Source organism: Plecotus auritus (assembly GCF_963455305.1).
Source record: "Plecotus auritus genome assembly, chromosome: 4".
In the NCBI taxonomy this organism is placed as follows: domain Eukaryota; kingdom Metazoa; phylum Chordata; class Mammalia; order Chiroptera; family Vespertilionidae; genus Plecotus; species Plecotus auritus.
The window spans coordinates 12,047,112-12,061,612 of NC_137775.1; the positions used below are offsets into that span (position 1 = coordinate 12,047,112).

At 39.9% G+C, this 14,501-nt stretch overlaps 1 protein-coding gene across 3 annotated transcripts in view; it reads left to right on the plus strand.

Moving 5' to 3' along the window:
• The window catches only part of KPNA5 (karyopherin subunit alpha 5), a 52,125-nt gene that overhangs the window by 16,348 nt on the left and 21,276 nt on the right, over positions 1 to 14,501 (plus strand). For 2 of the 3 annotated variants that reach the window (XM_080664476.1, XM_080664477.1), the window contains exon 7: positions 1,970 to 2,058. The exons of the other annotated variant lie outside the window; for it this stretch is intronic. In XM_080664476.1, coding sequence (XP_080520602.1) covers positions 1,970 to 2,058 — 89 coding nt within the window. The remainder of the gene's footprint in view (positions 1 to 1,969; positions 2,059 to 14,501) is intronic. 3 annotated transcript variants of the gene reach the window in all.

Sequence of the window (14,501 nt, forward strand, 5' to 3'; positions counted from 1 at the left end):
TGTCTCAGGCATCATCCTGATTATTTATAAATGTGATCTCAGCTGTAAGGAAGTACTATACCCATTTATAAAAGAGCATACTGAGACTCAGAAAGTTAGTAATTTACCCAAAGTCACAGTGAATGGCCGAACCAAATTTTAAACCTGCGCTGTTCTGACTCCTTATTCTTTGCAAGAACATATATTATTTTGTTGTTTCTTTTTAAGAAATAAATGTTTTATATAATTTTTAGAGAGAGAGTAAGGGAGAGGAATTGGCTGCCATCTGCACACCCCTTACTAGGGATTGAGCCTGCAACCTGACCGGGAACCAAACCCTTGACCTCTTGGTTCCTGGGTCGATGCTCAAGCACTGAGGCACACTGGTCAGGCTTGCTGTTTCTTTGTAAAAACATTACATGATTTAGAATAGAACCATTTTAAAATAAACTTTATGAATAAATTCTCATAGTTGTTGTACAAGGAAAATTTTAAACAAAATGTGTACCATCCAAACAAAATAAAATTTCTTGGTATTTTGTTTTAAATCCTTTTAATGCAGATTGATCACATATATATTTATATTTTCCCACTTAACACTAATATTGGGAGCTTATTCTTATGGAATTAATTATATTCAAAGAAAATTTTACTGATTATTCATCCATTCAAGTATGTATCATAATTTATCTACTTTTCAATTATACATTGGAGTTATTTCTAGTTTATTAGTATTATTAATATTGTGATAACATCATTACATATTAGTTTTTATGTACCTCATAATTATTTTATTAGGGAAAAATGACTTTACTCTGTCAATAGAAAACTTTTTAGAGTTTTTATTTCATATTTCAAAGTTGACCCCCAAAAAAGTTATACCAATTGATATTCTCACCAACAGTATATTATATTAGACTTCACAGAGGGAAAATGTCATTATTTTAAAAGAGTTTTCTTAAAAACACATATACAAACTTAGGTCTAAAGTGGATGTTAAAGATATTAACTCATGCTTTTAAACCTTAACTGTAAAATTTTACCAATTGAGAAAGTAACTTATGTCTACTTTTGTGCTTATATGAAGAATTTGAAATGAGAATATAATAAAACTAGAGGCCCCCGTGTACAACATTCCTGCCACCACCACTGCGTTCGCCAGCCGTGAGCCCAGCTTCTGGCTGAGTGGCGCTCCCCCTGTGGGAGTGTGAGAATATAATAAAATGATAATTCACATTTGCATAATTTCTCATCCAAAGGAAATTTAACAAATGAAGAATTTGATCTCTTACTACCATTTATTTAAAAAATATAAGGAACCTGGACTGATTGTACACTTATTGTCAAGGATCAGTCCAAGCTATTTCTCTTATTAGCTTTACCTAACTTCCTATGCTTTGACTTTCCCTTCTTTTACAAATTCCTTGTTATAGGAGCGAACTTCTAGTATATGTAATTGGAAAATTCACTAAATAGATATTTTTGTCTCTTCTTGAATTTTGTTATTTCTTTATAGAATAGTATAAATGTTTCAGTAGTATGTAAAAAAAATTTAAAAATTTTTAAATACTGTCCTTCAGTTTGATTAAATAATGCTTTTAAAGGTTTTCTTTCTTATTGTCCTACTAGCATTTTTTAATTTTTTTGTTAATCCTCACCTGAGGATATTTTTCCATGGATTTTTTTTTTAGAGAGAGTGCAAGAGAAGAGGAGAGACAGAGAGAGAGAAACATCAATGTGAGACACATTGATTGGTTGCCTCCTGCACAGGGGATCAAGCCTGCAACCCAGGTATGTGCCCTTGAATGGAATGGAACCCTGGACTCTTCAGTCCAAGGGCTGATACTCTATTCACTGAGCCAAACCAGCTAGGGCACTAACATTTTTTTAACATCTGGAAAACTTTGTTTCTTCTGTACTGAAACCTCATGTTAAGAGGGAGCATCTTATTTAAGATATTGTTATAACAGAATATTTTTCTTTTTCTGAGGCTGTTTGGGCACTTGGTAATATTGCTGGTGACAATGCAGAATGCAGAGATTTTGTTTTGAACTGTGAAATACTTCCACCTCTTTTAGAGTAAGTACTTTAAATTAGTCACAATTGAAGTAATACTACTTTTGGAAAAGAAACTATTATAACTACATTTTTATGTACTTATAATTAAGTTTTTAAGTAATGTTTTTAAATTTGACTGTGTTTAGCCATGCCTGTAATAGCTTGAAAGCATTAGAAAAAGTTTTTCTGTTGTATCGTATGTTTTACTAGTATGTTTTCTTAATCCGTACTTCACAGTGGTCATTGCGTACTTGATGCTTACTGTGTTAAATAATTACTCTACAAAAAAAGGGTATGTAGTAGTATTTTTATTTTATTTTGTTTGTTTCTTTTTTTTATTGTGTAAAGTATTACATATGTTTCCCTTTTCTCCGATTTACCCCTCTCCCCCCACCACACCTGCCCTCTAGGACAAGCCTCCCACTGCCTCAGTGTCTATGACCATTGGTTATGCTAATATCTCTTACCCCACTGCCCCGCCTTCTCTCTGAGGTTGGATGGTCTGTTCAGTGTTTCTTAGTCTCTGGATCTATTTTTGTTCTACAGTTTATGTTGTTCATTATATCCCACATATGAGTGAGAGCATGTGATATTTATCTTTCTCTGATTAGCTTATTTTGCTTAGCATAATGCTCTCCAGGTCCATCCATGTTGTTGCAAATGGTAAAAGTTCCTTCTTTTTTATAGCAGCGTAGTATTCCATTGTGTAGATGTAACAGTTTTTAAAAATATATATTTTATTGATTTATTACAGAGAGGAAGGGAGAGGGATAGGGAGTTAGAAACATCGATCAGCTGCCTCCTGTACGCCCCCTACTGGGGATGTGCCCGCAACCAAGGTACATGCCCTTGACCAGAATCGAACCTGGGACCCTTGAGTCCACAGGCCGATGCTCTATCCACTGAGCCAAACCAGTTAGGGCAACAGTTTTCTTAAAAAAAATATATTTTTATTGGGAAAGAAACCAAGATGGCAGCATACGTAAACACCTAAACTTCTGACTCGCACAACAGTTTCAAAACTACAACTAAAAGACAAAACGGACATCATCCAGAACCACAGGAAAGCTGGCTGAGTGGAAATTTTACAACTAGAGGAAAAGAGGAAAGCACACAGAGACTCAGAGGAGCTGCAAAAGCCTGAGGTATGGAGACGCGCATGTGGAGAGGACTGGCGGCTGAGTGCGTGGCTGGCTTTCTCAAGCAGGAGGGAGACGGAAGCTCCCGACTGTGCTGAACTTCAGTTACAGGCGAGACTCTGGGAACCCAGACTCATTCTGGGAGAAACTGGACTGTCTGGCAGCGGGTGAAACTCAAGGGCGGCTTTCTCTCAGAGGTGCTTGCAGCGATTACCAAGGGACACTGAGACCCAGAGGCCTCATAGGGCAGGGCTAATGGGAAGCCAAGGCTGTCTGCTTCGCCCTGAGACTCCACCCCATCCAAGCTGAGCACAGAGGCTTTTGTAATTTTGTAAGTCTTGTCTCATAAGGGTGTCTCCAGCACAGAAGTTCTCCCAGCGTAGACACAACTGATCCTCACAGCCAATTGGCCTGGAGGTCAGTTCCTCCCAGTGATACCAACAACAATCAAAACTTAACTACAACAAGGCTGTGCACACAGTCCACAAAGGGGTGCACCAAGAGTGTCCACCTCAGGTAACTGGGGAGGCTGAGCAACTGGGCCCTATAGGACACCTAGCACACAAAGCTACTGTATCAACTCAGGGAAGCAGCGAAAATGCGGAGACAAAGAAACAGATCACAAACAAAAGAAATGGAGGAAAGCAAACGACTGGATATAGAGTTTGAAACCATGGCTATAAGGTTTTTCAAGAATTTTCTAGAAAAGGCCGATAAATTTAGCAAGACCCTCGAGGATATGAGAAAAGACCAACTAGAAATTAAACATACACTGACTGAAATAAAAAATATTATACAGAGACCTAACAGCAGACTAGAGGACCGCAAGAATCAAGTCAAAGATTTGAAATACAAAGAAGCAAAAAACACTCAACTGAAAAAGCAAAAGAAAAAAAGAATCCAAAAATTTGAAGATAGTGTAAGGAGCCTCTGGGACAACCTCAAGCATACCAACATCAGAATTTTGGGGGTGCCAGAAGAAGAGAGAGAGCAACATACTGAAAACCTATTTGAAGAAATAATGACTGAAAACTTCCCCCCACCTGGTGAAAGAAATAGACGTACAAGTCCAGGAAGCGCACAGAACCCCAAACAAAAGGAATCCAAAGAGGACCACACCAAGACACATCATCATTAAAATGACAAGAGCAAAAGACAGAGAATATTAAAAGCAGCAAGAGAAAAACAGTTAATTACCTACAAGGGAGCACCCATACGATTGCCAGCTGATTTCTCAACAGAAGCTATGCAGGCCAGAAGGGAGTGGCAAGAAATATTCAAAGTGATGAATAGCAAGAACCTACAACCAAGATTACTCTACCCAGCAAAGCTATCATTCAGAATTGAAGGTCAGATAAAGAGCTTCACAGATAAAAAGCTAAAGGAGTTCATCACCGCCAAACCAGTATTATATGAGATGCTGAAAGGTATTCTTTAAGAAGATCAAGAAGAAAAAGGTAAAGATAAAAACTATGAACAACAAATACATAATCTATCAACAAGTGAATCTAAAAATCAAGTGAATAAAAAATCTGATGAACAGAATAAACTTGTGAATATAATAGAATCAGGGGCATAGAAAGGGAGTGGACTGACAATTCTCGGGGGGGGGGTGGGGAAAGGGGTGTCGGGGGTGCGGGAAGAGACTGGACAAAAATTGCACACCTATGGATGAGGACAGTGTGGGGGGGTTAGGTCAGAGAGGGTGTGCAGACCAGGTGGAGGGGAGCTATGGGGGGAAAAAAGAGGAACAATTGTAATAATCTGAACAATAAAAATTTATTAAATTAAAAAAAAGAAAATAAACCATTATCCACATGTCCAAGGGCTAGAAAAAGGACAGGGCCCTGCGAAGTCAACTTCACTGTAGGCCAGTTAAAGGGTACAGGTCCACCTTCGAGGCAGGTGACTTCATCTCATTGCATTTCAGTTTTCTCACATGTGAAATGGAGATTCTGATAGATTGGTTGCAATAAATGATTCCAGTTCTCCCTGCTCCTGTCTCCAACCAATTGCAATGTAATTTTGCAACTCTTTTTGTGCAGTGGTGGAGTCTACTAGTATTTCCCCATCCCTCGATTCCAGGCTAGGCTTCAGACTTGCTTTGGTCAATAGAATGTGGTAGAAGTGGTTTGATGGTAGTTCTAAGCCCAGTCTTCAAGAAAGCGTAAGCATTTCTGCTCTTTTTCTCTCAGAACTCTGATACCACCATAAGGGCAAGCTCAGTTTAAACTGTCAGGGAGAGATTTCTGTGGAACAAAGCCAATCAGCCCATTTGTCCCAGCCAAAGTCATGGACACAGGAGAGCTCAGACAAGATCAGCAAAGCCAAACCATAGCTGACTTTCCAGCTGGCTTCAAATACAGAGCAAACCCAGCTAAGACCAGTGTAAACTACGCAATTTGCAGATTTGTGCCAATGAGTTTTGCTCATTGAGTGTTTGTTACACAGTATAACTGTGACAAAACGAAAACAGAGATAACAGTGGGACCTAATCCTTAGTACTGTGGTTAGAACAGTGCTGGCATCAAATAAGTAATCCATCAATATTTGCTACTATTCTTGTCCAAAATTTGTCAATACCACACAGAATGAGATTGGGGTAACTCCTTAAAGAAAAAGAGTTTTCCAGACTAAACTCCAAAACCAAACAAAATTAAACCTAAGATGTCTACCACAAGGTTTGCAAGATCTAATAATGACAGAATATTGGTCTATTAAATTTATAGCAATTTTAATAAATTCATAAGGAAAAGTAAGCATATTTTCATAATGGGAAACAGGTAACATGTCAATGCAGTGAAAGTAATGGATCTCCAAAGACTACACACTTCCTGTATAAATATCTAATATCGGATCTATGCCCAGCTTTCATGTCACCAATTAGATCGAACATCAAACCTCTCCCTTGCAAAATGGACAGTAACACTTTTATTACATGATTAATTAACCAGGTAGTTTTGGAAAATGCTGAATTTTATATCTTCCTTCTGTAGTTTAATGATGCTCATTTGAATATTAGTCTCTGAAAATCCTGCTATAAAGAAACCTGTTTAACTTTGTTTAACCCAGCATTTCTTAAAATTAGTGAGCCATGAAACCTTTTTTCCTTTCGTCTGTTTCTGTGTAATACTCATTGAATTCAGTAGCACTAGATACCAGTGAGCACACTCTGTGAAGAGACATTCGGGATGCAGCAGCGGAAAAGTGGTCTTTCAGCTTCGGGCTGGGGCGTCCGAATTTCTGGAAGAGCCCAGGGAACCCAGCCCTCTCTCTGTTTTAACTTAATCGTGTCAGTGCACAGACAGATGAGCATGTTGAGGAGGAGCTCACTGGTGCATATGGAAGTGGGAGTCGGTTTCTCAATGTGGAGCTAAGACAGTTTGCTTAAAATTGGCATCGTCTCTAACACAGAATACTTCAGGAACATCTGTGTAATTTAACCATTTGTAAATGATAAGGAAAGTGACAAACTGAGGACAGATTTCTCAGTCCCATCCAGCCTGAACCCTCTAAGGGGGTTAAGTATGGAAGCACAGGTTACAGAGCAAGCCAGCTGTGTGCTCCCACACCAGGTTCAGTGTTGAGACTGCCTTAACTGAACATCTGGCTAACGATGTGCCTTCCATTTATGAGCAGCACTTCCCCACAGCATCTGCTCCCCGAGAGGAGATTACATGGGTCAAGAAACTGCAGCATGCTTCCAAATGTTTGCCTCATCACCTGCAAACATAACTCAGCCACTGTCATGAGGAAAATCTTGATAAGTTATTTTTAGTAGTAGTTCTAAAATAGCAATGCACACAAAAATGATAATCTTATGAACTTAAACCAATAATTCTTGACTACAACTTCAGTATAAATGAAATTATTTCTTTAGCCTATGTCCTAGCCCACCTTCCACTTCCTGCAGCAACTAAAACATTTTTTTAACCTTAAAAGTGATAAAGGTATAACATTTACATTTGTATATTCCTTGGCAGAACTGGTTTCAGTAAAGAACATGTTTTCATAATTCTCTTTCTTAGCTTTTCCTAATATATTTTTAAAATGCATTGAAAGCAGAATTTTTCCGAGGGAGAAAAATAATAAGTCTACATTTTTAAATTTTATTTTAAAACTAGAGGCCTGGTGCACAAATTTGTGCATGGGTGGGGTCCCTCGGTCTGGCTGGCAGTCGAGGCCTATCGGGGGGGCCAGCTGGCGGGGGGTGAGACCCTGGGAGGTTGGCCAGCTGGCCACCCAATTAGGGCCCGGGGGGAGGGACTGTGGGAGGATGGCTGTGGGAGCACACTGACCACCAGGGGGCAGCTCCTACATTGAGCATCTGTCCCCTGGTGGTCAGTGCACGTCATAGCGTCTGGTCAACCAGTCGTTCCAGTCATTCGGTTGTAACTGTCACTTAGGCTTTTATATATATAGATATGCTTGGTACTTGGTCAAATCATAGCCAATCACCTAAGATTGAGTTTTATCTGATGATTAAAATATAACAGATTAGTCTGAATCTTCCTGTTGATGTGAATCTGATTTGACTGGATATTAATGACATTATTTAAAAATAACATTACTAGTGTCTAGTAAACATTGGCCAATACTATAATTTTCTTATTGATTTCTGGGGAAAAAACGAGATGCTTTTTTACCTGGTGCTTTAAGGATTAAACAATTGTGTGTATTACAAATATATATATATATCGATTTTAGAGAGAGACGAAGGGAGAGGGAGAGAGAGGGAAATATCAACGATGATAGAGAATCATTGATTGGCTGCCTCCTGCATGCCTCCCACTGGGAATCCAGCCTGCAACCTGGGTATGTGCTCCGACCGGGAACTGAACCTTGACCTCCTATTTCATAGGTCGATGCTCAGCCACTGAGCCATGCCGGCTGGGCATATCACTGCTTCTTAATCCACTCATCTGCTGATGGGCACTTAGGCTGTTTCCAAATCTTAGCTATTATAAATTGTGCTGCTATGAACATAGGGGTGCAATATGTCCTTTCTGATTGGTGTTTCTGGTTTCTTGGGATATATTCCCAGAAGTGAGATTACTGGGTCGAATGGGAGTTCCCTTTTTAATTTTTTGAGGAATCTCCATACAGTTTTCCACAGTGGCTGCACCGGTCTGCATTCCCACCATCAGTGCACAAGGGTTCCTTTTTCTCTACATCCTCGCCAGCACTTGTCGTTTGTTGATTTGTTGATGATATCCACTCTGATAGGTGTGAGATGGTACCTCATTGTTGTTTTGATTTGCATCTCTCAGATGATTAGTGACTCTGAGCATGTTTTCATATGCCCTTTGGTCTTCTATATGTCCTCTTTCAAAAAGTGTCTACTTAGATCCTTTGCCCATTTTTTGATTAGATTGTTTATCTGCCTTTTGTTAAGTTGTATGAGTTCCCTGTAAATTTTGGAGATTCATCCTCTATCTGAGATAGCATTGACAAATATGTTCTCCCATGCAGTGGGCTTTCTTGTTGTTTTGATGATGGTTTCTTTTGCTGTGCAGAAGCTTTTTATTTTGATGTAGTCCCATTTGTTTATTTTCTGTTTATTTTTCATTGCCCTAGGACAGTGGTTGGCAAACTGCGGCTTGCGAGCCACATGCGGCTCTTTGGCCCCTTGTCTGATATTTTGCTGCCTTTGGATTCTTCTAAGATTTTTACGGTTTCCTGTCTTACATTTAAGTCCTTTAACCATTTTGAGTTTATATTTTTGTATGGTATAAGTTGTGATCTAGTTTCATTTTTTTGCATGTATCTGACCAGTTTTCCTAGCCCCATTTATTGAAGAGACTGTCTTGACTCCATTATGTGCTCTTGCCTCCTTTGTTAAATATTAATTGAGCATATTGGCTTAGGTCAATTTCTGGGTTCTCTGTTCTGTTCCATTGGTCTGCTAGTATATGTCTGTTCTTCTGTCAGTACCAGGCAGTTTTGAGAACAGTGGCTTTGTAATATAGCTTGATATCTGGTATTGTGATCCCTCCAACTTTGTTCTTCTTTCTCAGGATTGCTGTGGCTATTTGGGGTATTTTTTTATTCCAGATAAATTTTTAGAGAGTTTCTTCTAGGTCTGTGAAATATGCCGTTGGTATTTTAATAGGGATTGCATTGAATCTATGAATTGCTTTGGGAAGCATGGACATTTTAGTGATGTTGATTCTACCAATCCATGAACACAGTATGCTCTTTCATTTGTTTATGTCTTCCTCTATATCTATTTTCAATGTCTTGTAGTTTTCCGAGTAAGGTCTTTTACCTCCTTAGTTAAGTTTATTCCTAGGTATCTTAATATTTTTGGTGCCATGGTAAATGGGATTTTTTTTTTTTTAGTTTTTCTTTCTGTGAGTTCATTATCCTATATAATAAAAGAGTAATATGCAAATTAACCATTACCCCGCTACACCCACAAGCCACGCCCACAAGCCAATCAGGAGCAAATATGCAAAGAAACCCAACCAAGATGGCTATGGCCACAGAGAGCAGGAGGGAGGCTTGGGTTTCCCTGGCAATGGAGGAAGCCAAGCTTTCCACCTGCCCTTGCCGGCCTAGGCCTCCACTCAAGGCTACAAAGTTTCAATGATAGAAGATACATAAATCCAAACAGAAATGGCGGCAGCCACGGAGCTGGAAAGAGCAGGAGGCTAGGGTTGCCCCCGGTGATGGAGGAAGCCAAGCTTTCCACACACCCTGGCTGGCCCAGGCCTCCACTTAAGGCTACAAAGTTTCAATTATAGAAGATACATAAATCTCCCAAAAATGGCTGCCGCCACAGAGCAAGCAGAAGGCTTGGCTCCACTCCAGGCTACTAAGTTTCAATTGTAGAAGATAAATAAACCCCAGATACCAGGGCCTCCACTTGGGTCGCCAGGGTGCATGGCTGGCCTGCAAACCACCACAGGCCCCTCGCCCAGGCCGCCTCACGCCCCAAGGAAACCCCCATCCTGATCTGGGACACCCTTCAGGGCAAACCAGCTGGCCCCCACCTATGCACCAGGCCTCTAATCCTATCTAATAAAAGAGTAATATGCAGATTGACCATCACTCCAACACACAAGATGGTTGCCCCCATGTGGTCAAAGATCCTGCCCCCATGTGGATACAAAATGGCCACCACAAGATGGCCAGCAGGAGAGGGCAGTTGGTGTGGACCAGGCCTGGAAGGGAGGGCAGTTGTGGGCGATCAGGCCAGCAGGAGAGGGCAGTTGGGAGGGACCAGGCCTGCAAGGGAGGGCAGTTGGGGGCGATCAAGCCTGCAGGGGAGGGCAGTTAGGGGTAACCAAGCTGGCAGAGAAGGGAAGTTGGGGGTGACCAGGCCTGCAGGGAAAGGCAGTTGGGAGGGACCCAGGCCTGCAGGGGAGAGCAGTTGGGGGGGACCAGGCCTGCAGGGGAGGGCTGTTGGGGGAGACCCAGGCCTGCAAGGGAGAGCATTTGGGGGGGATTAGGCCTGCAGGGGAGGGCAGTTAGGAGTGACCACGCCTGCAGGGGAGGGCTGTTGGGGGGGACCCAGGACTGCAGGGGAGAGCAGTTGGGGGGGACCAGGCCTGCAGGGGAGGGCAGTTAGGAGTGACCAGGCCTGCAGGGGAGGGCTGTTGGGGGGACCCAGGCCTGCAGGGGAGAGCATTTGGGGGGGATTAGGCCTGCAGGGGAGGGCAGTTAGGGGTGACCAGGCCTTCAGGGGAGGGCAGTTAGGGGCAAACAGGTTGGCAGGGGAGCAGTTAGGCATCAATCAGGCTGGCAGGGGAGTGGTTAGGGGGTGATCACGCTGGCAGGCAGAAGTGGTTAGGGGCAATCAGGAAGGCAGGCAGGCGAGCAGTTGGGAGCCAGCAGTCCTGGATTGTGAGAGGGATGTCCGACTGCCCGTTTAGGCCCGATCCCACTGGGCCTCTAGCTGGTGTATAAAAATCCATAGATTTCTGGGTGTTAATTTTGTATCCTGCTACATTGCCGAATTCATTTATTAAGTCTAGTAGTTTTTTGAAGGAGTCTTTAGGGTTTTCTATGTACAATATCATGTCATCTGCGAATAATGACAGTTTTACTTCTTTTCAAATTTAGATGCCTTTTATTTCTTCTTCTTGTCTGATGGCTATGGCTAGCACTTCTAGTATTATGTCGAACAGCAGTGGTGACAGTGGGCGTTCCTGTTCTTAGGGGAAATGGTTTTAGTTTATGCCCATTGAGTATGATGTTGGCTGTAGGTTTGTCATGTAAGGCTTTTATTATGTTGAGGTATGATCCCTCTATTCACACTTTGCTGAGAGTTTTTATCAAGAAAGGGTGTTGGATTTTGTCAGATGCTTTTTCTGCATCGATTGATATGATTATGTGATTTTTGTCTTTAAATTTGTTTATGTGATGTATCACATTTATTGATTTGTGGATATTGTACCATCCTCGCATCCCTGGAATAAATCCCACTTGGTCATGCTGTGTGATCTTTCTAATGTAATGCTGGATCCGATTTGCTAGAATTTTGTTGAGGATTTTAGCGTCTATGTTTACCAGGGATATTGGCCTGTAGTTCTCTTTCATTGTGTTGTCTTTATCTGGTTTTGGAATCAGGGTGATGCTGGCTTCATAGAGCTTGGAAGTGTGCCTTCCTCTTGAATTTTTTGGAATAGTCTGAGGAGGATAGGTTTTAGTTTTTCTTTTAATGTGTGGTAGAACTCCCCTGTAAAGCCTTCCAGACCAGCGGTTTGTTTGCTGGAAGATTTTTGATTACTGCTTCAATTTCATCAGTAATCTGCCTATTCAGGTTTTTTTATTCTTCCTGATTGAGTTTTGGAAGTTTGTATTTTTCTAAGAATATGTCCATTTAGTCTAGGTTGTCCAGTTTGTTGGAGTAGAGTTGTTAGTAGTATTTTTTTTTTTTACAATCCTTGGTATTTCTGTGGGGTCTGTTGTTACTTCACCTCTTTCATTTCTGATTTTGTTTATTTGGGTCCTCTCTCTTTGTTTCTTGGTGAGCCTGGCTAGAGGTTCATCAATCTTGTTTATCCTTTCAAAGAACCAGCTCTTGGTTTTATTCATCTTTTGTATTTTTTGTAGTAGTTTTTAATACAGTAAAAATTTAAATGTTGCTAAAGCAGGAAATCTTTAATACATGAACAGATGGTGTATTTAGAATGTCATGTTTTTATATTTGATTTTGAAATGTTCATAGAAAAAAAGCAGGTGTGAGTGCTTAAAAATTTTTTTTTTCTTTTTCAAGACTGTTTTAGCTATTTAGTGATCCTTGCAATTCCATATGAATTTGAGGATTGACTTTTCAGTATTTACAAAAAGGCAATTGTCATTTTCATTAAGGATTGCATTGAAACTATAGATTACTTTGGGGAGAATTGCTATCTTAACAATATTAAGTCTTTCATCCATGAAAATGAGAAATCTTTTAATGTACAGGAATACTTCATTTTATTGTTCCAATTTTTTTAGTTTCTTAAGATGAGGGCTTAGATTATTAATTTTAAATCATTTTTAATGTAGATGTTTACAGTTATAAATTTCACTCTGAGCATTGCTTCCACTGAATTCTGTATGTTGTGTTTTCATTATAATTTATCTCAAAGTATTTTATAATATTGTGAATTTTTTGTCTCATTGTTTAAGAGTATGTTACTTAATTTCCACATTTTTATGATTTTTTTGGTTTTCCTTCTATTAGTGATTTTTAGTTTCATTCCTTGTAGTCAAAGAATATAGTTTGTATGATTTCAGTCTTTTAAAATATATCAGGTTTGCTTTATCAGCTAAAAGATGGTGTATCTTGGAGAATGTTCTACATGCACTTCAGAAGAATAGAGTCTATTCTGCTGTTATTGAGTGGAGGGTTGTATAAGTTCTGTTATATTTAGTAGGCTTACAGTGTTATTGAAGCCCTCTATTTTCTTATTGATCTTTTATATAGGTGTTCTATAATTATTAACAGTATATTGAAGTCTCTAACTATAATTGTACAACTATCTATTTCTCCCTTCAATTCTGTCAATTTTTGTTTCGTATATTTTGCATTATTGTAAGATTTTATAAGTTTATGTTTTATATCTTCATGATGGATTGACTTTTTTATCAATTTACTACAGGCCTGGTGCATGGATTCATGCACTGGGTGGGTCCCTCAGTCTGTCCTGTGGGGATCGGACCAAAACTGGCTCTCTGACATCCTCCAAGGGGTCCTGGATTGCGAGAGGCTGGTTCTCGGGTGACGCAACCCCAGAATCGGGCTCCCTCCTCACTGGTTCCGGGTGTGTCACCTGAGAATCATAGCTTCCAAGTCACCGCAGCTTGACAGCTCCTGCTTTGAGCATATGCCCCCTGGTGGTCATTGCACGTCATAGCTACCGGTTGAACGGTCGAACGGTTGGATAGTCACTTAGGCTTTTATATATATAGATAATGTTATTTGTTTCTTAAAACAGTTTTTTACTTAATTTGTCTGATATTAGTATAGCTACACTAGGTTTAAGTTATTGTTTGCATGAGATATCTTTTCCTATCCTTTCATTTTCAACCTATTGTGTCTTAGAATCTGGAGTGTCATGTAGAGTGTATTATAGATGACCCATGGATTTTTATTTGTTAATTTTAAAAAAAAATGCATTCTGGCAGTGTGACTTAATTTGAGTGTTTAACCCATTTATATTCAATGTAAATCCTTATGAGGAAGGATTTCTGTCATTTTTTTTGTTTTCTATATGTCTTATATCTTTTTTCCCCTCAATTCCTTATTACCTTCCTTTGGTTTAATTGGATTTATTTTTAATATACTGTGTGGATTATCTTCTCTTTTCTCTTTCCGTATAATTTTTGTTTTTTTTCCTTCATTTTTAAAATTCTCACCCGAGGATATGTTTTTCATTGGTTCCAGAGTGGAATGAAGGGGGGGGGGGAGAGAGAGAGAGAGAGAGAGAGAGAGAGAGAGAGAGAGAGAGAGATACATTGACCGGTTGCCTTATGTAAGTGCCCTGACTGGGGATCCAACCCAAAATCTGGATATGTACCTTACTGGGAATTGAACCCTGGAGCCTTTGGTGCATAGGAAGGACACTTCAACTAAACCATACTGGCTAGGACTTTGGTTATTTTCTTAATGGTTAATCTGGGAAGTATAATTAACATTTTAAACTTATAACAACTTTGTTTGAATTAATACCAACTTAGTCTCAATATATATATATAAAGGCAGTGACTGTGATGACTGAAATGACCGTTCGACTGGTCACCATGTGGTGTTAGCATAGCTGCATAGACACAGGTAAAGTCTATGAGTGAACTGAGAATGAACAAGACAAATGCTTGCCTTCACAGAGCTCA